Source organism: Ascaphus truei, chromosome 7 (assembly GCF_040206685.1).
Source record: "Ascaphus truei isolate aAscTru1 chromosome 7, aAscTru1.hap1, whole genome shotgun sequence".
In the NCBI taxonomy this organism is placed as follows: domain Eukaryota; kingdom Metazoa; phylum Chordata; class Amphibia; order Anura; family Ascaphidae; genus Ascaphus; species Ascaphus truei.
The window spans coordinates 81,697,664-81,719,566 of record NC_134489.1 but is presented as its reverse complement, the minus strand read 5'-3'; the positions used below and the strand labels follow the sequence as shown (position 1 = coordinate 81,719,566).

At 45.4% G+C, this 21,903-nt stretch overlaps 1 protein-coding gene across 2 annotated transcripts in view; it reads right to left on the bottom strand.

The window, feature by feature from the left end:
• The window catches only part of IFIH1 (interferon induced with helicase C domain 1), a 73,739-nt gene extending 51,836 nt beyond the window's left edge, over positions 1–21,903 (bottom strand). The window contains exons 1-3 of one of the 2 annotated variants that reach the window (XM_075609213.1): positions 21,830–21,901; positions 20,100–20,205; positions 6,612–6,776 (exon numbers count right to left, since the gene is read on the bottom strand). Coding sequence is in view for 1 of the 2 variants with exons in the window: in XM_075609212.1 (XP_075465327.1) it covers positions 20,100–20,205; positions 21,830–21,876 (153 nt within the window). In the remaining variant the exon portion in view is untranslated. Of the gene's footprint in view, positions 1–6,611; positions 6,777–20,099; positions 20,206–21,829 lie in introns of both variants that reach the window. The other variant, XM_075609212.1, reaches the window with a different exon arrangement.

Sequence of the window (21,903 nt, the reverse complement as noted above, 5' to 3'; positions counted from 1 at the left end):
ATAGGATCTTGTAAATCACTTAAGTGCTACAGTAGTAGATGCTGCGATGCTGTACTGTAGTTTGCCAGATATGTAACATTTTTGCCTAAAAAAATAAGTTGTTTGATGTTTGGTGATGGTTTGTAAGCTGGAAGGGTTTTTATTCCTTTCAACACAAGACTTTTGTTAATCGCTTTATTTCTGGTGGAGTTTTTACCAAAATTGTTTCCCAAAACTTGTAACCTTCTCAATGTGCAATATTGTGATCTTTGCACCTTTTGTAGTAATCCATCAACGTTTTTACTGTAGGCCCTTCAATGCCTAAGGCGAAAACGAATGCATTGCTTCCTTTCTTGCAGTGATACAGGTTTGAACACTCTGTTTCAAAAAAATTAATATTATTGCAAACAAAACCTTTGCATTTTGACTTTTGAGCTTATTAGTGATACCAAAAAAGCTGTCAACCACCAGAATTGTGATCCCCTAGAAATAAAGACATATGTAGCCTAGTGCCCCATGCTAGGTGTTTTCTGGGTCTAACATGTAAGTCCTGGTAAGGTGCAGGCAGTTTTAGGGTTAAATCCCTCTCGCATAGGCCAGGGGAACGCAAACTTTTGGAGCTGTGCCCCCCTGCCTGCTCCTCCTCGCTCTCGCACCCCCTACCTGGTTTGGCGGATTCAAATGACGCTGCGGGGTCACGTTACCCCGTTGCCATGGAGATGGACGTGTGACGTCACTCCGCATGACACCGCCATGGCGACGCGTCACAGCAATGCGTCTGAACCACGGTAAGTGAGTTGCAGAGGCCTCACGCGATCTCCCGGCATTTAGTTTAAATGCCTCAGGGAAAAGCGCGGTGCCTCTGCAACCGCCCTCGCCCCCCAAACCCCCCCCCCCCACTTTGCGCACCGCTGCCAAGGGGTTGTTGCCATATCCAGGTGCAGGTCTAATGGCAGTTATATACACTTTGATAAAAACCCTTTTGGGTGAAACATGTCAGTGTAGTCTCTCCATTTTTTTTTTTTTTTACAATAAATCGTTTTTTGTCATCCTCTTTGCTTCATTATATGTATGTGGTGCCGCAGTCTTCTTCGCATCATGCCAGATTTTTCTATTTGCTCTTTAAACTGATGCTTTGCTCACAGAAGAAACTACCCTGCAAGTGAAAAACTCCTACTGCTGTTGATTCCACCAAGGAGTAACAGGATTGTCATATAATTGCGAGAATCATTCCAGGAGTACTGGACTGTCTTAGTAATATAGGAGGTTATATCTATGCGTTGGGACAGTTTAAAAGGTCCAAAACATACTCCAATTAGGGTGGGACCATAGTCCAATGCGAACACCTCCAGAAGACTACTCACACATATATCTCATCTGATTATATGCTTGCTAAAGGGTTTCTGCATTATTGCTATCAATTCTCATAGAAAGTATACTGGATAAACTATACACCAGTTTTTCTTTCATTTTGAAGTGAATCCCACATTTTTGGAGCCCCAGTTTTTTCTCCCTTTCCTTTCATGTTAGGAGATATAATCTTAATGGCAGTTAGGAGCATCATGCCTTGGGGAGGGTACTAATTGGGTCACATGTACAGTAGTATGGTGTGATGCCGGTCAGTCATCTAAACCTGCCCAGTTTTGGAGCAAAGTTGCTAACCCCTCCCCAGGGATAAAAGATAGCTCCCTACCCAAATTTAGAGAGTTCCAGTGTGTAGCCTGTGTGACGGGAGCTTTGTGACAGGCTATTAATAATACACAAAAATATATATAACTGGGTTGAACTGGTACGAGACTTAGATATGATCAAATATAATTTATTCCTTGATAAAGGTGAACACACAAGATATACAAATAACAGGCAAAATATAGACACTCACTAAAGATGGAAATGATGAAACAGTCAAATCTAGACTGGCAGTTCATACAGCAATCTTCATAATCCCAAGACACGAAAGACATGAAAGACAATAGCCATAGGCTGAGCCTGGTTCTTATACCATTATTTCCCATTGAACACAACCTAAACCCAGCCCCTCTCATAAATCAGCGGTGAGGTTGACAGTTTTCCTCAGAGTAAAACTCCTCCCACCCAAGGACGTTTACAAACTGCTTTTCCTATCTAAATAACTTCAGTTCAGTAGTACCTACCGGCAAGCGAGTCATATTAATACATTCCGTCACGCATGACGCTCCCAACGAGACTAAATATTACAGTGTAATATTAAAATTAAGAGAGATATTAATATCTGTCTCTTCGAACCGGCTAAACATCAGGTGTTTGTATTCCTTATGTGCCAATCAGTCCCACGAATACACATATGTAACTTTTAGCATGTTCAGCCGAAGACATCTCATAATATTCTTATATTTAATAAGGTCACTCATTCCAATATCTCCTTGCGTAACCGCACCCCTGGCCCCCATCAATAAATCCTTTGAAGCAGGGACCCCTGGGTAGTGGACATTTGTCACCTGGTGTTAGATTTCACACCCAATGCCCCAGCCTGGGTCTAGCTGTCTCTAGCAATATATGTTAACATACACCAAATCCCCTCTACCCCTGTGTAGTGAACATTTGTCACCTGGTGCTACTTTTCACACCCAACTTCAATCAAGCCTTTTGAAGCCCAGATACAATACATTTATACACATTTGAATATTGAAGCAAGGCAAAAAAACATTACTGGACCTCAGTCCAGTTAACCCCTTGCTTCCCTGATGAGAGTAGAGGGTGGCCAAATGGGGTTGTAACCCCTTAAATCCCGGGCCAAATCCTCCCCATTGTCACAGCCTGCTCCTTAGGGAGTTGGGCAGTGTTCTGCCTAGCCCCATCTGGGGGTAAGGGGCTTGTGACTAGCCCCAGGGGCGTCAAGCCCTTGGGGGGGCCTTGTCAGGGAGAATGGCCATGCAAGATGCAAGGGTAGTGTTCCATGCCTGTGGTGTGTAAAGTACCTCTCTTGCAAGAGAAGAAAGGATCAGGTCTGGCCTGCCAATAAATGGTGAACTGTGCCTTGCCTGCGTGTGAATTACTGGAAGGGGTTCCTGTAGGCACTACTCCCTGCCTTGATGGACAGATTAGGACTATCACAACAGGGATCAATTCGACAGACAGAACAGCAGAGCTGATAAAATAAATGTATTGGAAAAAAGAAGTAGCCACAACTGTGCATAAACAGACAACACACACTCCCAACTGGGGAAACTGGGGTTACCCTATAGACCTAGGCGCAGGGTCCTCCCTAAAGATATTTTCCCAGTTCTTTTCCTCACACAGTGCCTACAGGGACTGGTTTTCAGGCCTGGGACTGACACTGGAGCTCTTCATCTGCAACAGCCAGAAACATAGAACTGGAGCTAGAGCTAGTTAACGGCCTCCCTTCCCACCTTTTTATACCCCATGCCACGGCAAGGTTACAATAATAGAAAGATTAGGCCAGGTGTCTTCAATATGACCCAGCCCCTGATTGGTGGGTTAAGATGCAACATAACTTTGGTTACATACAAATTGTTACATGGAAAGTGTCAGGATCAAGGCTAGGCCCCGCCCCCCGGACGCGTCACACGCCTCCATGATAGAGGCGCACGGACCTCCGTATGCACGCTCATGCCACGTTACTAACAAGCGTATCCCTAATAGGGATATTTCGGGGCCTCGCTCCCGTGACGCAAACCGCGGGTGACAGATTTGCGGGCGACGTGGTCACTGCGCGAAGGAACCACGCTGCCAGGAATGGAAACACAGCAGGAACCGTCCCCAGGCTCTGCCCCCGTGATGACACGGGCAACATACAGCGCATGCTGCCTACGCGCAGACACAAGCAAACTGTGCACCCCGCCCCTGCCTATCAGTGCAGTCTATGTCTGTGTGTTCTTTACCTTGAAGCTGTGGGCTGCTCCACATTCCTTACTCTGCAGCTTTGTGCCTTCCTCTCATTGGCTGCTTGCCCTTAAATACCCAGTAATCTCTCTGCTACATTGCTGAGCATAAACTACTGTTTATGTACCGTGCCTGCTACAAGCTGCTCGTTGCTGTGCTGTGCCGTTTCCTGTCTTGCTCTCTTCGTTATCTGTATCCCTACCTTAGCCTCGCAGTCTAAGTCCTGTTTGTGGTGAGCACCGTTACAGAAAGGTCACATAACACACACCAACATTCCAGCTGAACACAAAATCAACCCCTGGTCCCTGGAGTGCTGGAACCAGGCTACATAATATATACATATCTATACACATAATACAAATGTATTATTGACAGGTAGGGGTAATGGCGGGCTTGACCTTTATTAAAAGCATTCACATTTACCACTACCGTCACATCCTGGTCTATGCTTTACTTTATAAACATACTTATCTACTCTCCCTGAGGCTCCTCTCCTCTTAACCTCCGGGAACATACTTTCTCGAACCTTCCCCTTCCCTTACATACTCTCTGTGATGTCATGATCCCATGGCAACACAGGGTGGGGCCTTACACATGCTAACAATGCTAGCAACCCTTTTGGAGGGGGGTTACATGTAATACCATGGCTACGGATGCTAACTGGATGGGACACTTTCCCTAACTATAAAATAATAAACAGGGACAGGACAGTATCACTATTAACTAAGTCCCCGCTGGCGCTGAGTGCGCACATGCTTGGAGAGCCCTCCAAGCATGAGCACCGGGTGTCCTGTTGTACGCGAGCGCGGGGGAGAGCATTGCGGGGAGTTGAGCTTGCGGGTAAGTATAGATTTTTTATTTACCTAAGTGCCGATCGCGGCTGAGTGTGTGTGCACCCGCACGAGCACCAAGCGAGCGAGGGACTTACATATATCTATATATGTAAGTCTCCTCCGCAAGCGCCGCCCGCTCAGCCCGATCAGCGCTAGCGGGGACTTAGCCTAAACTATACATTTAAACATATTTACATCATCAACAGTGAAGCCCCTTATATACCATGATGGTGATGTCACTGATCACCAGACTTAAACTGGGTGTGGCTTATTTCCTGCCAGGTCACTATTTACCATGTGTGACCCCGCTGCGTGAGCCCACATAGTTAGCCCATTAGGGCCATTAACCCCTTAATTCAATAGTTCCAAAAGGGGAGCTGCACAAAAAAAAAACAAGTGTAAATCAATACTGACATCCTTTTATTAAAAAAAAAAGGCAATTTTTCTGTAACAATCGGTAAATACTGGAAACACGGAACACTCATTATGGTACATGTAACAGGGGACTTTATCCCTGTTCAAAAATGTGCCTCTAATCCAAAAGTGTGGTGGTTAACTGGAGGATTATGTATATGTAGTATAAACATCAATTTTATGTACAGGTTACAAAAGATGGGAGTTACTGATTAACTGTGAGCCATTAACTATGAGCAATAATTGTGATTCTTAATAGCCTGTATTTACTACAGTACAGAATGTACACTTGAATACATGGGATGGTAGGCACCTAAAATATTAAAAATTCACCCATTCACCATAAGGGTAAACTGATTATGTATTTACTTATTTTCGGTATTCATAATGAATTTGGGACACCACTCATAGACTAATAGTCATTCTATATACAGCGGAGGCAACTAGTAAAGGAAGAGCTCTGTTGGAAACTAGACACGCAATTTACACTGAGATGGATGTAATGGATGTCATTCATTTTCCTTGTTATGAGGGAAATTTGTGGATATTCAGCCAAAAGGTAAACATTTTGTGCACAGTTTAATGTATTATATATGTAATTTCACCCTAAAAGTACCCTATGTAACATTAAAGCAGCAATCCCCGGTTTTTATTTTTAAATTGATCCTTTTACAGTACTCCAACCAGTGGGCCCTCCAGGGCTGAACCACGCTATGTTCAGCTCTGCGGAACCCCCCCCCAAAAGGAAGGATGACGTGGCTGTCATGTTTAAATACCCAGTAAGTGTACCATCACCGCCATGTTTAAATAACCATGAAGTGTACTGATACCGGTCTGGTTTTCAAGCCTCTCTTTCACCACTGGACCTGTCTGTTCAACCAAACCACAAACTTGCAGCTCTTATGTACTTAGAAGCAGAGACAAGGTGTAGCTAGGTCATTTGCAACCGTCTTTCATACAAGCAACAAACCTGTCCAATCTCACTGTTTTTCCTTGCGTTTCACTGATTTGGGGCCAGTCCTTGTTTTTTTTATATCAGTGCTCTCATATAGTTTAATAGTCTCACTGATAAAATCAATCAATGTTGAATGTGCATTGAGATTTGAGTCAAATCTCGCTAAATTCGTCCCTAGGACGTTGAGATCTCTGTGATTAGAAGATATAAAAAGGAGGTACCAGAAAAGCGGGAGTGGGTAACTTTTACCAATGAGTTCAGAGAAAGATCACAACTTAAATACCTCTTTATATATGAATATTCACTTTATGGGTGGGAGTAATGGGGTTTGTGGAAATTACAGGCAATGGCTGAAGTGGTCTGATTTCAAGAAATTATTAACTTGTTGGGGGGCACACCTCCATGAATCTCCTTTTAGAAATCTTTAGTACCAAAAATAATTATGTTTATACAAAAAAAATGAAAAGGAGTGGTAGCTTTGTATATAAAAATAGTGGTGATACTTTGTAGCACTTAATACAGTCATACTTCAATCACTGGTGACTCACCTCTGCTTAACCCTGACTACTGGAGGGGGAACTGCACAAAAGTGCCTGAGCTCCTCCAGCACAATGCGATCATGTCGTAGCGCGATCACATGATGGCGACGTCACCAGTGAGGTGTCCTCTTCCGTTTTTCTTCCGGACAGATCGCGTTCAGTGACACACTCCCCCTTAAAATAGAACAGAAAGCCATTGATGTAGCTACTACATCTTGGGGCCCTGTAGTGCCAGACCCTATGACGTGGTGGCAACATCATGGCACACCCAAAGGAGTAAGACACCCGATCAAGATAGCACATTCACTACAAACTGATTGAAGTTTTTGCGGCGTTTTCCGCTAGGGTTTTTTCCCGCTGGCATCAGCTGTTAAAAAATGTAACTCATATAATGTTAGCATCTTGCCCCCTGAACATGTCTTGCTCTTTCTTTGTAAAGAACTATTTTTTTTAGTGTTCGAAATCAGGACCTTTTCATCTCAAGTTTCTGATGTTACCATCTGTAAGGTTAAAAACTGTATCTGCCAGCTCTGTTCTTTTCAGGGACTGAACAGGTTAAAATAAATATGTGTCAAGCTTTGTTCTCTCAGAGACCAAATGGTAAAAGTATTCTAGCTGTGGACCAGATGTCCCAGGATATCTATTACATAAGAAACAAGATCACTAGTCTTGTTTCTGACCCCATTAGTAGTTATTGACCTTTGATCCCTATTTCTACTAATTTAGGCCAGATGATATATGTCATTTTAGATGTATGATCTATACATGGGAACTGAATTTGTAACAGATGTATGAAATTGACACACGATGTATTGTCCTTGTCTTGGGTATAAAAGAACTGCCTTGATGACATATTAAACAGAGGTGATGACTCGGCTACCTTGTGTGCATTGAGTCTTTGCTTCTCCGAGCTCGACTATCATATCTGAGACCAGAAGCATATAGCAGCTGCGTGATGAATCTCCCCGGGTCGAGTAGAAGAAGTTGCCTGCTCTAAGGTCTGGTCAGGTAGACTGGACCTAACAAATGGTGTCAGAAGTGGGATTTGCACAGAAAAAAGGTGAGAAAAACTTATTTTATTGTTTCTCACCGTTTCTCTGCGAATCTAAAGAACCTAAATTTTATAGGGCAGAAGAATCAAGGGTTTAAGTCCCTTATTTATATAACAAAGGGTTGGAGTCCCAATTGTTTAATTGAGAATCGAGGGTTTGAGTCCCCGATTTATATAACAAAGGGTTGGAGTCCCATTTGTTTAATTGAAACGGGCTGTACTGATATGGTGTCTCAGATATGATGGTAATTTAGGATAAGCTAATAATTGTTTAGGTTAAGATATTAAGAATGATAAGACTAACCTTATTGTATGCTTGTTAAGATAAAATTCCTTTATAAATTGTTTATGGGATTATAGGTATACTGTATGAAGAAATGTACTGTAGGATGAGTTAAAATAACCCTTATGGATGAATGCAGTGTGGCATAGGTGCCTCAATTAACTCTCAAGCACAGCAACAAAGCTGGGAAGATAAAAGATTTTTTTTTTTTGTCTGTCTCCCTCTCAAGTTGCCTGCATGTATAAACCGCTCTAGCCCCCACCTTTTTTTCCCCCAGTGATTTGTTACACAGGAAAGGAACAGGAATGTTGAAGACAGACAGAGAAGAAAAAAAAAAGAGAGAGACAAGAATTAGAAAGTTGAAATAATAAGAATTTTGTTTTATAGGACAAGTTACAGAGATGGTTTTCTTTTTGTTGAAATGTTGTTAGCAAGTCAGCAGAGCTCTTAGGAGAGAGAAAGACAGAAACATATAATTTTTCCAATTTAATTTTAAGACATGCAAACCCAAATTATTTGTGCCACATTAACCAAGTATGAGTGTATATTAAGTTGAATTAATAATATTTTCCCGTCTGAATTGAAAAGTGGAAAACAAGAGTATAACAGGTATAGGTTTCTTTTTCCATTAGAATGTTTTTATTACATTTTCAGGCATGAATATGATAAAAAGGTTGATTGTATGTAATCCCTGTGTGTGTGCTTGTAAGAATCTGAGTGAATTCTATCCATATGAAAGTGTTATTTGCATTGAATAATAAGAAAAACGGTTTATTGTATGTATACAAAATTACTATTCAGGGCAAGTGCTTCTAAAATAAGAATATAATTAATTGCTCATGTTGAAATTTAATTTTTAAAAGGAGTACACCCCCATTATAATATAAACTAATTAATACTGGAAAGGGGAAAGTTTTGGGTATCTGTGGAGAAAAAAAGAATAAAGAAAGGATTAATTATTTTTGTATACAGTTCTGTCACTGGAATAATAAGGATGTTTATCGTACTGGCCAGGCGATTTATTTCCTTAAACAGAATTACAATTCTTTTTCTCTAAATCTCCACAGATAAAATCAGGTGAATATGTTATATAGAAATAACAGGCGAAATATATTCTAGACACAAAGCTAACTAGAAGCTCAGCATTTTAAAATTAGTTAAAAAAGTTAATTATGATATAAAAAAAAAGGATATCTTTATAAATTTAGTCTGCAGGATCAAATTGTTTTGTTTTCCTATTTATTAGAATAGGTGAGAAAATATGTGTCTGTTATTTTTGTAAAAACTGGTTGAATGTGTGAAAGAAGCGTAAAATTCTGTTTGTTTTGTGTCTGCACTCTGTGCTCTTTTTGTGTATAACCAGTAACTAAAACTGTCTAAAGTATATATTAAGCCTATAATTTTCTGTTTAACAAAGATCCAGTTTTAATTTTTGAATACCAGTAACATTATCGGGCTCTGTGACGAGCTGCATATTTCAAGCTGTCCTAAATTGTATTGCAGTAACCAGTAATTAACCTTTTTTTTTTGTTACGAGGTTCTGGCAGGAAGCCCAGAGAGTTATTTTGAGCTTGGTATATGGCTTGAAATGGAAACAGTTGTAAATTGATTAATATAGAGTTCAAATGAACAAAGGACAGTAACCTAGAATGAGCACTCTAAACACCTGGTGGGTGGGTTATGAAGTGGTTAAAACTTAAATCTTTAATATCCGTGTAAAATGATGGGAATTAAAACAGATATTAAATGCTCAGAACCTATAGTATGAGCACAATGTAATGTTCTGGATCACTGATTAACTGCATAGAATCATTAAACTAGTGTCTTGCAGTGCGAACAGTGAAGTGGATAAAGTAACCACTAGTCCAATGTAATCAGCACAAAATACTCTAGTGCTGATGTACGTATAAGTGTGCAGACCCTGAAATAGCAGTAAAGCAATGGACAAGGAAAACTGACCCTAGCGAGGTCTGCCAGTATACTAGAGGGTTCTATGTGGAATTATTTTTCTGCAAAGTTGATCAAATATTTAATATTTTATCATTTTTTAACCATCTTTTTCTCTCAAATGTGTCCCACCTTTAAATCTGTGTCTATGAGTTTTTTTATGCTACAGGTTGTTCTTTCAGCAAACCCGATGTTATTTGGTGTTCTAAAAGTTTCTGTCAGAAGACTATAGCAGATTATATTTATATTCAGTAGGGGTTTTTTTTTTTTTTTGAGATTTTTAATGTAAATTTTATACCCAAAGGTTTCAGGTTAGTTTTGCTATACGTCAAGCAATTCCACTAAGGTTATGCTTTAAATGCTGTTATCCTTTGTGTAATATTGTTCACATGTAATAAAAGTGAACAAAAGGAGGGTGTTATTGCTGTTATTATTGCTGGCTGCCCCTGAAACCGAATGGCAAGGGCTGAGATTGTCAGCTCTTGGGTCTAATATTGTACCTTACTGTGTTGCCTATAATTTTTCCCTTTGATACTGTCCCCCATAGGGGTATAAGATAGGAATTGTGTATGTGGGATTAACTGTGTAAGACCAGTGGGCTAGTTAATGCATTCTCTGTGTATTCCTTTTGCCTCATGGGACTGCAGCTGTCTGTGCGAGTTTATAAGTGGATTGCCTTGTATGGGTGGCCCCTTATGAGAAATAGCTGCAGAGCAGTCTCCTGGCACATGATAGAAAACGGAGGGGATATTTTGGCCTGTCAGCAAGGTATTCTTAGCTGGTGTCTTAAGAGAAGAGAAGGTTTTAGAACCCCACATGATAGGTGCAAATGGTGGAGTGCAAGCTCTTGTGTCTACATGTTGGTTGTATGTGTTTTAAACATACAATGCATTGTGCTTGTCCTGTGATTTAAACCCAGGTTGGTGAATTAGCATGTGAATAAGCATTCCAATGCCCCAGCTCAGATATGGAGTGCTTGAAAGTGAACTGACCCTGTTATATCCTATGTCATGTTCCATTAGCCCTTGAACTGTGAAATTTCTTGTGTGTCAGTTTTAGGGGGATATTTGGGTGGAAATATAATTATTTTGGTTGCAGGAGTTGGGGGGTCCAAAGTGCTGATAGTCACTTAATTTTCCCCAGCAAGCAGGCATGATTTGACAGTGCGCAGGGTGAATTACACTAGGGCTTCCCTGTGTCCCCCAAACTCCTTGATTTTGAGCCCAAATCCCCCCAAGTTATTTCCCTAATAAGTATAAGGTCCCCCAAAGTATATTCTCTGTTTCTTGTGTTTCTGTGTGTTTCCAAGGTCCTATCCGAATAAACCGCAATGTATTTTTCTGCCTGTTTTGCCTTGTGACTGATCCCTTAAATATAAAGGTGTATTTGGCCTGGCCTACCGTGACAATCAGAAAGAATTTTTCTCATGGGAAAACCAATGGTCACCCCAGGTACATTTTAGATTTAATGTTGTATGATTATGCTCTAAACAAACGATTTTAATCAGCGTCTATTGTGTGAAACTAATGCAATTGTTTGAGTGTCTCATGTTCAGGTGCAGTCCTTCTAATTAGATGAAGATAAAGGTGACGCAAAAGCGCTTTTCATCTAAAGTGGAGAGGCCCATTCCAGATGCTACCCCGTCAGAGTATTTTCCTGGATCCATGTTACATAAGTGCACCCACAGTCGCTTCAAAATTAAACCTCAATACAGAAGGGAAGGCCTAAAGACACAGTTATTTTCAGTTGGTGTATTGGGTCACAATAAAACCCAGCACTAACCAAAGAAGGAGAAAAGTTCGTACCAGAAATCCGGACCTCAATATATGAACTTTGAACTTTTTAATAACCTTTTTTACAGGTTTTATTATTTTAATTACAATGTTTATGCTGTTAGGTTTATATAAGTGGTGTTCACATTAAGATGATAGGGTAGTAACAGGAATATTTTGTTTAATAATATGTCTTTTGTTTTATTGTCCTGTGTATAGCATATATGCACACCTTCTTGTTATATAATGGAATCCTGGTAAACAAAGCCCACATCTTATGTGCAATGTAACCCAATGTACTATCCATACCCAATAAGTTGCACCCCAGGAACACGAGAGTTATATTTAACCCCTTGGAAAAAGACAAGAATGCTATAAGATATTTGTAGAACTATATATATATAAAAGAAACTGGTTACGAAGGGAGTAGAAATACGACTTTGCCCTAGGGAAGTTATTGACTCTGTGATAGAAGGATAGATAAAGTATTATCCTGCAACTAGACCAGGTTATGTTATTTGGGAAAGTGATTTTAGTGTTTAAAGGTAGAGATGAGGGTTGGGATTTGTTGGGACTTGGTGGTTAGATTATTTCGCTGGGAGCGAAGCTAGTGGATGTTTTTGTATGTATGTTTGTCCTACTCATTACTCTCTGTGTTATGAACAGCAATACTTTGGTCCAGAAGTGTGTTGCAACCCCCCCACCGATGCTATGTCTCTTTTTGGTGATGAAAATGTCAGCAGTCCCCCAGAAGAAGAGACCAAAAAAGAAATCAACTGGGCCGATACAATGGCCAGATAGGAATCAAGTTATGCACTATGGGACTATTTTTTTGGTCCAGCAGGACTATGATATGGTTAACTGTTCTTTAAAAAGACTGTCTCTAAAGGATACGAGGGGGCTGAGAAGATTGGATATGAGGAAGGTGGGAAGGGTGTGTGTCAACCACAAGGAAAGGATCACAAGTCATCCATTTTGACCATGGTATCCATTTTGTCTGTTCCGATATTCTGAGTAAATGTAGTATGTAAGATGTATGTGTTGGGCAGTCGCTCCTAGGAAATATTAACCCACACCAACCCCCACTTATGCTCAGAAATAGAATTTAAATAATGTTCCCCCTACCTAAGCAAAGGATACGAAATTGAAAGGCATTAATTATTAAAAGTAGCTCAGTTAAGAGAGTTGCGGGAGGTCTAATACCTTTTTAGGAATGTATGATTTATATGCAAAAGGGGATTTTTTAGTAGTCAATATAGATGCCGTTTTTAACGATACTAAAGATGCTATTTTAAGACTCAGTAGCAAATAGCAACAAATTAGAGCAACAGTATTGCAAAATTGTATGGCACTAGATTATCTGTTGGCAGCACAAGGAGGGGTTTGTAAGTTAGTAGGTAAAGAATGTTGTGTTTATATTGATGACCAATCAAAAAGTATACATCATGACATGGACACTCTACCAGAAATTCAATCTAGAATGCAAGAGGAACCAAAAGGGTTCGATTGGACATTTGGTCTTGGAAATTGGCTAGGTGCGTTGGGATTGAAAATTCTTTATGGAATCATGGCAATCGCAAGTTTATTACTTTGTGTGTATATGTTAATTCAGATGGCTAAAAGTGTAATCAGCTCTATTTTTGCCAAAAGAAAGCTGCTTCTGCTTCTAGCTCTACAGTTATGTATATGTTTCCCACAATGAGAGCGAGAAATACCAATAGTCTTGGTACTCGTCAACCACCCATATGTTCATCTCTGATTATCAAACGAGGTACCTAAAAGAGATAGGTTTCTGCATCCCCATGGTCTCTTAGAGGTTTCTCCCTTGGAGTTTTTCCTCTCCTGAGTGGTGTGTAGAAGAATAAATGGGACTGGTCGATTGGATTGTTCTTCCAGAACAAAAGGAGGGATTGTAAGGTTAAAAACTGTATCTGCCAGCTCTGTTCTTTTCAGGGACTGAACAGGTTAAAATAAATATGTGTCAAGCTTTGTTCTCTCAGAGACCAAATGGTAAAAGTATTCTAGCTGTGGACCAGATGTCCCAGGATATCTATTACATAAGAAACAAGATCACTAGTCTTGTTTCTGACCCCATTAGTAGTTATTGACCTTTGATCCCTATTTCTACTAATTTAGGCCAGATGATATATGTCATTTTAGATGTATGATCTATACATGGGAACTGAATTTGTAACAGATGTATGAAATTGACACACGATGTATTGTCCTTGTCTTGGGTATAAAAGAACTGCCTTGATGACATATTAAACAGAGGTGATGACTCGGCTACCTTGTGTGCATTGAGTCTTTGCTTCTCCGAGCTCGACTATCATATCTGAGACCAGAAGCATATAGCAGCTGCGTGATGAATCTCCCCGGGTCGAGTAGAAGAAGTTGCCTGCTCTAAGGTCTGGTCAGGTAGACTGGACCTAACACCATCGTTAGACTGAACTGGGCTCTGGGGAACGCTTCATAGTAACCTTCTGGTCACATCAAATTTCAAACACTTAAGTCTGCAAAACGGAACATCATTTAAAAAAAATGAATAGAAACAGTGTTGGAAAGGGCAAAAAGTGATCTCTTAAAGTAAATATAATAAACTAACAAAAATGGTGATCCGCTGTTTTATTTTGTCTGCCAGTTGTATTCCTGCAGGCAAAACGCAACACCAGAAATGGAAAAGCAAGGAATAATGTTTTTAATGTTTTGGCTCCCGTTTTTAACACACACACTCTTACTGCGCACACTCTCACTGCACACACTCTCACTGCACACACACTCACTGCACACACTCTCACTGCACACTGCTCACAGCACACTGCACACACTCTCACTGCACACACTCTCACTGCACACACTCTCACTGCACACACACTCACTGCACACACACTCACTGCACACACACTCACTGCACACTGCACACACTCTCACTGCACACTGCTCACAGCACACTGCACACACTCCCAGCACACACTCTCCCTGCACACACTCTCACTGCACACACTCTCACTGCGCACACTCTCACTGCGCACACTCTCACTGCGCACACTCTCACTGCACACTGCTCACAGCACACTGCACACACTCCCAGCACACACTCTGCCAGCACACACTCTCCCTGCACACACTCTCACTGAACACACTCTCACTGCACCACTGCACACACTCACTGCACACACTCTCACTGCACACACTCTCACTGCACACACTCTCAGCACACTGAACACACTCCCAGCACACACTCTCACTGCAAACACTCTCACTGAACACACTCTCACTGCACACTGCTCACAGCACACTGCACACACTCCCAGCACACACTCTCACTGCACACACTCTCACTGCACACACTCTCACTGCACACTGCACACTGCTCACAGCACACACTCTCACTGCACACACTCTCACTCCACACACTCTCACTGCACACTGCTTACAGCACACTGCACACACTCCCAGCACACACTCTCCCTGCACACACTCTCCCTGCACACACACTCACTGCACACACTCTCACTGCACACACTCTCACTGCACACTGCTCACAGCACACTGCTCACAGCACACACTCTCACTGCACACACTCTCACTGCACACACTCTCACTGCACACACACTCACTGCACACACACTCACTGCACACACTCTCACTGCACACACTCTCACTGAACACACTCTCACTGAACACACTCTCACTGCACCACTGCACACACTCACTGCACACACTCTCACTGCACACACTCTCACTGCACACACACTCACTGCACACACACTCACTGCACACACTGCACACACTGCACACTCTCACAGCACACTCTCACAGCACACAGCACACTCTCACAACACTCACAGCATACTCTCACAGCACTCAGCTCTCACAGTACACAGCACTCACAGCACACTCTCACAGCACACAGCACTCACAGCACACTCTCACAGCACACAGCTCTCACAGCACACACAGCACTCAGCTCTCACAGCACACTCTCACAGCACTCAGCTCTCACAGCACACAGCACTCACAGCACACTCTCACAGCACACAGCTCTCACAGCACACAGCACTCACAGCACACTCTCACAGCTCTCACAGCACTCACAGCACACTCTCACAGCACACAGCACTCTCTCACAGCACACTCTCACAGCACACTACACCACACCTCCCACTCCCCCTCCCTACCTTTGGTGTCGGCTGCTGAGATCGGAGCAGAGCTGGCATCAGGAGGAGGGGGGGGGGTGTCTGGAGGAGGGGGGGGTGTCGGGAGGAGGGGGGGTGAATGAGGAGCAGGCTGGGACTCGGAGGGCCGCGTGGGCTATGCCGCGGAGGGCCAGTAGGTGTGGGGTCCTGGGGGGGGAGGAAATGGATGCCGGTGGTGGGAGGTAAGGAGCAGGTTGCGGCTAGACTCGCTGTTGCTAGGGGACGTATAGGGCTTCCGGCCACCTCTTCCTTCCTTCCTTCCCTCCTCACTCCCTCCCGATCAGGCATGCGGCGGCCATATTTTTTTTAAATTAGCGCGACCCCGGGTCTAGCGCGGTCGGATCGGGTGGCCCCCGAGGACCGCGCTATAACGGGGTTTACCTGTAATAATAATAGCATGTTCTTGTATAGTGCTGCTAGTTTTTTATGTAGTGCTTTACAGAGACATTTTGCAGTCACAGATAGGTCCCTGCCCTGTGGAGCTTACAATCTATGTTTGATAAAGTGACTTGCCCAGGGTCACAAGGAGCTGACTCCAGGAATTGAATCAAGCTCCCCTGCTCCAAACTGTCAGTCAGTGTTGTTGCTCACTGAGCCACTCCCTCTCGTCACTAACAGAGGGAAAAGGGCTTTATAACTGAAGCCCTGGTAAGAAATTGGGCTATATTTATATCCTCCTCCTGGTATAATTCCTGATAAGGGCAAGTTGCCAGGAGTTATCATGGATTTCCCCCACTTCAAGTACTTGCCCTGAATGGTGGAGGTAGGTCACCTGACCCTGTGTCCAATCAAGAGAAACAGGGGCGGTGCCTGCTGAGATCATAAAGAGCAGTGCATTTCCTATTTAGTGAGTTCTGACAGTAGTCTGTGTGAGTCAGAGTTAAGAGTGAGTTAATGATAGGGAGGAGAGGAGTGATCAGCTCATGAATAGAGCTGATATAGCTAGTGAGTTATAGGTGGACCAAATACCTCTCACCCTGCTTAGGTGGTGAGGGAAGAGCTAGCCCCACTCTGGATGCCCTTTGGTCCAGAGTGGCGGCAGGGACCATCGCCAGGGAGAACAGTTAGTGGACTGTGCATCAACTGTATCGGTCAGCTGCTGCTGCTGCCAAAGAGAATAAAGAGACTGCTGCTTTAAAGAGAACCTTGTGTGAGACTGGAATCTCTCACCCCTGGGAGGGGAATTTCTGTGGTAGGGATTCCACCCCGCATTCCTGGGGCTTACTACAGATGGAGGCGCTGCACCATTGAACGAGAACGAAGGCATTCACCCCAGTAACCTGTTTCTGTTGTCCCCCATGTCATCGCGGGAGACTCGGGCCCTCCTGTTGCCAGCAGGTATGCACCACACAGAGACATATAGCCAGACCCCAGAACACCTTAGGCGACCTGATCTGCGATTGGGTGGGGATAGATGGGTTATAGTTGGAGGCGCTGCTGAGATAAACAGGACAGGTTTTCAGCGAAGCAGAGCTGAAAGTAGTATGTACACTTTCAAAGCAAGTGCTGCAGAAGGATGGGCATTTTTGAAGACTAGGGGTAGTCAGGAGAGACAGTCCTCTCACACAGTACACTCTAGGTGCCCTAAGAGGGTGATGTAAATTTGGATACACTAGGCTATAGCTGTTCTAGTCATCTTGAGGCAGATAGTGTAGGATTCCTGTGAGGGTAGCCTGTTAACAGAGGTCAGGGACTTCAGGATAGGGTCTGCACTATGAGTGGCCAAAAGTAGGTTGACGCCAAGTACTTAGGAATGCCAAGAACACTAGCCAGTATCCAGAAAACACACCAGAGTGCTTGTAATGAACCGTCAGCGAGTGCGGTGTACAAGGAGAGAGTTCTGCCTAGCCTGTGGTATGCCATGCATTATATTCATTGGTTAGAGCACCATTTAGAGTAGTAAGTGTCTAGGAACGAATTGCCCCATAGGCACTGAGAGTAGCGCTATCGTGGGCTTAGAGGGCTCTCTAAAGATGGCGGCGAGAGATACATGTGCTCTGCGGGGCATGAAGGAGGTTAAAATGGCGACTGCTGCGCCATTCACTGCAACGCGAGTTGCAGCCAATCCAAAATGGCGACTCCCGACAAGCCTAGATCGCGCACGTGCTGCGTGCAAGCAGGCTGCACGAGAAATGTGGCGAGAGATGTGCAAGGGTTTGGCGCGAAAACCAGAACACCAGCTAAAAGAAGGGAGCGGCGCGAAACCTGTAGCCGCACCCACCTGTGCAGGGACAGGAAGTGAGGCTGAGGAACTTCACTTCTGCTTGACTGGTGAAGGAGAAGGAGCTAAGTGTGAGACCAGTAAGCTGAGCGACTCAACCCCTGCGCAAAAGATGGCTGACTTACGCGTAACAACTTATTAGCTTCCAGGAGGCCTCCTAGTTGTAGAGGTTGATGGCCGAGAATATCTGCAGTGCCTGTGCGTCCAATTCAGGTCACCCGGACCGGCCTCAAGTACTACGGCACAGTGCCAACAGTGTGGCATGTTCTACCTCTGGCCTATCGAGCCATGCCCTACAATAGTGACCCTGCGAAATGCCTCTTCAGCGACGCTGATCGAGGTGGAGGAGGCGGATGCGAAGGCTGCCCTGGTCCCATATGTCACCCCTACGGTAGAGACCCAGGCCCAGCCACCAAGAGATGTCCCGACGGAGGAGAGCGCGACCGCAGTGGAGGTACCAGAGCGGGCCCGTTTCGTACCCATACCCACTGGCGGTACCACAAGGACTCGAGGTGTTTCCCCAGGGGAGGAGCCGTTGCAGTCCTCGTCGGATGATGAGAGAGACAGCCTGTCATCGGTGGTGATGCGCCGGCCGGCGGACCACCCCAGCTGTAAAGAAGAAGGATGAGAGAGACAGCCTGTCATCTGTGGTGATGCGCCGGCCGGCGGACCACCCCAGCTGTAAAGAAGAAGTTCCACTTACCCCTGAGATGGAGCAGACGAGTCCGGAGACCCCCCGACGGCGAGCGCTGGTGCGGCCTGAACCCCGTAGAAGTCCCACGGCCGTGGCGACTCCCAATGCGGCGTAGATGGGACCCGAGATGGCTCCGGAGGACCCATCGAGCATCGCAAGACAGCGGAGTTGTAAGAGGACACCACCACCCCCTTATTCCCGCCAGGTGAAGGAAGAACCTGTGGAGAGAGAGGCTTGAGGCCTACCTGCCCGTCCGCGACCCTGATGGTCCACCGCCGCCCCTTCCGGTCCTCGACGCACTTCCAGTGCGGGACCAAGGAGCGGATGGAGATTCCGCGATAACCAATGATGACGTCACTTCCGGGTCAGACTGGCGCAGAGGCCCGGAAGCTTTGCTTGCTTCAATAAGGAGAGCTGGGCTGGAAGTCTACTGCAAAAGCGGGTCCCGTAAGTCCCAAACCACCTAAGATGAATCCCACGGTTTACAAGAATGTCCTTAGGGAGGCGTAACGGCTTGCACTCTACAGAGGCAGCGACATCTGGTGTATCCTCTAGAGCAGAGTTTGAGGAAGGTATGAGTGTGTCATCCTCATATGAGCACCGAGATAAATGGTGGGCACCGTTATTCACAGGGTATCATGAGGGGATGGACCGCACCAGATTTGTGTTAATAAAGAAAGATATTGTAGATCACTGGTGGGACGCAGGCACCTATTCTCCACAGGAGGTTGCCGATGAGTTAGATAACAGGTGGGGAGACATTATGCAGAAAGTGATCACCCCCAAGGGCTCATCTATTCTGTATGATGATATTGCGCCTGAGGAGCCAAAGTTCTGGGTACTGCCAGGAAAGGCTGGGAACCGGAATCTTACTAAGTTAAGTAGAGCAGATAGAGCCATAGCGGAGAGATACCGGCAATCTCATGGATATGAGTTTCCATTAGGGTGACCAGATTTTGAAAATGAAAAACCGGGACACATTAAAAAAAAATGTATTAAACAAATTACATCATGTGACGCCCCCATTGCCATGACAACGCGACACTGACATGTTGCCATGACAATGTGGCATCACGTGATGCCCCTGCAGTGGTTGTGTGTATAGAGGCGGGCCTTTGCTTGGGCCCTTCAACTCTCACAGCCAGGGAATTATTGGCCAGGAATGCCCAGTTCAGAGGGGATGATTACTACTTCAAAATGTATTTATTTCCAATTCTTAAGATAACACAAAAAAATGTAATACCAATAACTAACAACCACAGCCAATGATTATCTAAACCATCAAATAAAATGTTTAAGGCCCTTGTTCAAGCATGTTTGTGGTACTTACCAGATAAATCAGTGGCTGCAATCCAGGACTATATCCGCCTCTACGAGCGTTTGTAAGCAATCCAGCGTTCCTGGTGTGTGGCTGAAGAGGTGAGGGACTCCCTCCTCTCAAACGCAAAATAAGAGCAAAAAATAGAGTTAGAACATTAACATCTAAATTTAGCATAGGTTGAAGTTGATGGACGTACGTCTTTTTTCAACCTCTACTATGTAACATACCCATCATACAGGTATGAGAGATGAGAAAGAGAGAAGAGGAGACAAAGAGAGAGAAGAGGAGACAAAGAGAGAGAAGATGAGACAAAGAAGAGAAGAAAAAGAAGAGGGAGAGAGAGGGAGAGAAAGAAGAGGGAAGGGAGAGGGGGCGAGGGGGAGAAAGGGAAGGGAGAGGAGGAGAAGGAGAGAGGGGGATAGAAGAAGGAGAGAGGAGGCGAGGAGGAGAGGGAGAGAGGGGGAGAAAGGGAAGAGAGAGGGGGCGAGGAAGAAAGGGAAGGGAGAGGGCGAGGAGGAGAGGGTGAGGGCGAGGAGGAGAGGGTGAGGGCGAGGAGGAGAGGGAGAGGGCGAGGAGGAGAGGGCGAGGAGAAGAGGGAGAGGGCGAGGAGGAGAGGGCGAGGAGGAGAGGGCGAGGGCGAGGAGAGGGAGAGGGCAATGAGGAGAGGGAGAGAGGGAGAGGGCGAGGAGGAGAGGGCGAGGATTGGGAGAGGGCGAGGACTGGGAGAGGGCGAGGGTGAGGAGGAGAGGGAGAGGAGGAAAAAGGGAAGTGAGAGGGGGCAAGGAGGAGAGGGAGAAGGGGCAAGGAGGAGAGGGAGAGGGGGACAGGAGGAGAGGGAGATGGGGCAAGGAGGAGAGGGAGAGGGCAAGGAGGAGAGATCGAGGAGGAGAAGGCGAGGGGGAGAGGGCGGAAGAGAGAGAGAGGGCGAAGAGGAGAAAGGGAAGGGAGAGGGGGCGAGGAGGAGAATGAGAGGGCGAGGAGAAGAGGGAGAGGAGGTCGAGGAGGAGGAGGAGGAGATGAGGGAGAGGAGGAGAGGAGGGAGAGGAGGAGAGGAGGGAGAGGAGAGGGAGAGGAGGGAGAGAATAAAGTACGTAAGAGTTTATTGCCGCAAGACCAACATTGATGATGGGGGGGGGGGGGAATCTGCTAGCCAATTCATGGCACACTTGCCCCACAGATTGGGCACACTTGCCCCCTTCGCACCCTCCCCCCCTTCCCCGCGCACCACCAGAATTTTTCTGCTTTCCCGCTCCCACGCGGGCACCCGAGGGGGACGATCAACACATGGGGCGTGGGGAAGTCACTGCTCGCCGAGCCCGTGGACAGGGGAGGAAAACCCGCCCGACAGACCTGGCTCCGCTCTCTCCCACCTATCAGGGATAAGGCCGCGCGCCTGGGCAGAAGTAGGGAGTTCCCCAACAGCAACCCCGCACTGTCCCCATGCGCACGCGAGGGAGGGAAAGTGCGCACGTCTCTAGCCATCCGCGCTCCTGCCAACCCTGCTCCCCCCGCGCCTACCTCCCGCCCGGGCAGCGGCAGCCACAGGGAACGGAGGCAGAGGGGGGAAAAGCGCCAAACAGCCAACGGCTGTCCCCGCTCCCACCTCCCTGTCCGCGCGGGCCACAGGGATCAGGGGAGGAAGCGGAGAAAGCCCCGCCCCTGGCATCCTCCAGCCAATCACCTGCGGCGCAGCATATTCTACTAGTAGCCCAACCCCCTGAAATTCAAAAAATACTCACCGGCCGGGCTGCTGCATCCTCGCCGCCGCCGCGCACCGCCACCACATCTACAAAACAAACGGGACCAGGGAGAA